The sequence below is a fragment of the Atta colombica genome, unplaced genomic scaffold (assembly GCF_001594045.1).
Source record: "Atta colombica isolate Treedump-2 unplaced genomic scaffold, Acol1.0 scaffold109, whole genome shotgun sequence".
Lineage (NCBI taxonomy): Eukaryota > Metazoa > Arthropoda > Insecta > Hymenoptera > Formicidae > Atta > Atta colombica.
The window spans coordinates 444,370-447,007 of NW_017259194.1; the positions used below are offsets into that span (position 1 = coordinate 444,370).

The 2,638-nt window shown below is 30.1% G+C and overlaps 1 protein-coding gene across 1 annotated transcript in view; it reads left to right on the plus strand.

Moving 5' to 3' along the window:
• The window catches only part of LOC108693510 (protein-methionine sulfoxide oxidase Mical), a 26,382-nt gene that overhangs the window by 18,113 nt on the left and 5,631 nt on the right, over window positions 1–2,638 (plus strand). The window contains exon 20 of the mRNA XM_018202509.1: window positions 1,506–2,109. Within this exon, the coding sequence (XP_018057998.1) occupies window positions 1,506–2,109 (604 nt within the window). The remainder of the gene's footprint in view (window positions 1–1,505; window positions 2,110–2,638) is intronic.

Genomic DNA, 2,638 nt, shown 5'->3' on the forward strand with positions numbered 1-2,638 from the left:
TTCTCAATGTTTAAAATTTGTCAAAAACGTTAAAACTACTAAAAATAATTTTAATATAAATAATAAAATAATATAATCATCCCTAATTCCTTTTACGTGTTTTACACGTAATTTCGATATAAACAATAAAATAATATAATATCTCTAATTCTTGTCTATATAATATGACATATTATTGTTAATGTTTTCATACATTACAAGTACATAATACTTAAGCGAATTCTTTAAGTTCTCATCAGCAAAACTGCCAAAAATATTAAATTACACAATTGTTATAAAATACATTTTACATAACAATAAATGCCCAATTCAGGTATTTCTATCCTGCTCACATAAGACTTGATTCACACCGTTAAACATCTACACATTATTTTATTTATTGTTGACCATTAATTGAATGACTGGCCGTTCATCAAAAAAGAAGAACTGTGAACGATGTAAAACGCATAAGACAAGAATTAGGAATTATTATATTATTTTATTGTTTATATATTATATTATTTTATTGTTTATATCGAAATATGTAAAACAGGAATTAGGAATGATTATTTTATTCTTATTATTTTATTCTTCATATCAACATTTTTAGTAGTTTTAAGTGAATTTTAAACGTTGAGAATAACCCGCTAGAGGTTGAAATGTTTGTTTTTATATGTAGTATATGAGATTTAATATATAACAATGTGCCTTCCAACAAGCGACATGATGCGACATAATGATCATGTCATCTTTGTTTAACATTGGCAACAACAAGGATGATAATAATCCATTGTATCATTTATGTCGCTTGTTGGAAGACACACATTAAGTCCAGCTTGATTCATGGCTCTTGTTTTATTTATTAATCATTTTTTTTTTTGCGATTTTACAATTTAGGTACAGAGATTTCTAAATTGATACATTATATAATTGATAATTTCTCTCTTAGACATCTTTAATAGATATTGTAGTTGTGTAATTTTAAATTAGAGAAAATTGTGAGATGTATTAATAAAGTAAAAAAAAGTACAAGCAAAATTCTTGGCTGATGGTGATTGATTTTTTAATTTTCAATGGGGCTAATTTTTAATCGACCAATTATATAAGAAGCATAGAAAAAAAAGGTAATTCATCTTGTTGTATATGAATGGTGTGTTATTGAACTAATTTATTATTAACATTGACTTAAATCCTTAATCGTTTGTGTTTGCTTATTTTAATAAAGTAGGAGTTTGCTCATCAATATTGACTAATTCATTTAGAAATTATCACCAGCCAGTACTTTATTAAATGTCTCACGTTTTTGTTTTACTTATAAAATATGCGATAAAATATTGGTTTATACATATATATAAACACTATTTACAGAAATAACACATGTCAGAATATATCCACTCATAATCAGAACATTAGCATCTGTGTTTTCTTTCTTTACTCAATACTTACTAATTTACTAAACTCTTGCTTATTATTCTAATTATATATTTGTTATAATTTTCATTCATTTAGCACACTTTGATCTGTAGGTTGTATCTTCGGAAGATGCATCAACTGACGAAAGTGTGGAAAATTCCGCAACTGAGATTTCGACCGACTCTGAATTCGAGCACGATGAAGCGACTCCGACACAGCATGAAATTCCCGAAATTACCATCAACGATTCTTATGTGCGGAAAACAAGAGGCGCTTATGTTGAACCGAAGAAGGTACAGGTAAAGAGTAAGGTGATCTCTTCGATTAATGGCAACTTGATACAGGATAAGAAACAACAAGACACTAAGGAGCGATTTTTTGAAGACCATATTAAGATGGAGTCGAATAAAGAAGTAAATTGTAACGTGCCAGCTTCTGTTGACACAAATAACTGCATACCGTTGTTAAATCCACGAAAGGGAGATTATCTTTTGAATCGCACTCATTCCACTGGCGGAATCGCTTCGAGGCTCTCTTTAGAATTGAAAAAACGTTATTTATTGGGAGGATCAGCATTGGGTGGTTCCGTCATAAAATCAGGTTCGACATCTAATGTGGACACGAAGTTGAGAAATTTTACCGATGCAATCTCCCAGCATCAAAAGTTGTTAAATCCAGCGCCGGAGCCTAGTCCTACCATGCAGGCATTTCTTCAAGGTATCTTTATTTTTACGCTTTTATGTTTTTAATAGTATTTCAATATATTAATTTCTATATTATTTTATAACATTTCTAAAAATTTCCAAAACACAGGCCTGCAGCCGAGTTACACATTTCGACTGATATTGCCCATCATCATCCCCCCCCCGCTTCTTTTGTTTCATAGCATTTAGACCGCGGAGACATAAAACGCTCACGAACTTAAGGATGATATTAATCGCAACTCATACAGGGTACTATAGGGCTATAGGACTTTGAAACATATTGCCTCACATACACTGTTTACAAATTTTTATTATTATTATTATTATTATTATTATTACTATGTTAGGCACTCAAAAATAAGGGTAATAATCCGCACAATAAAAGAAACAGAGAACAGAAAATAAAAATTTCAACCTATCAGAAACTGTGTATTCCACAATACATGATTTCTGATAGGTTGAAATTCTTATTCTTTATTGTATGGGATTCCCTAAGTGTTACAACAATTTTTGTGCTCAGACCTTAAGGATCATCAGCTTAA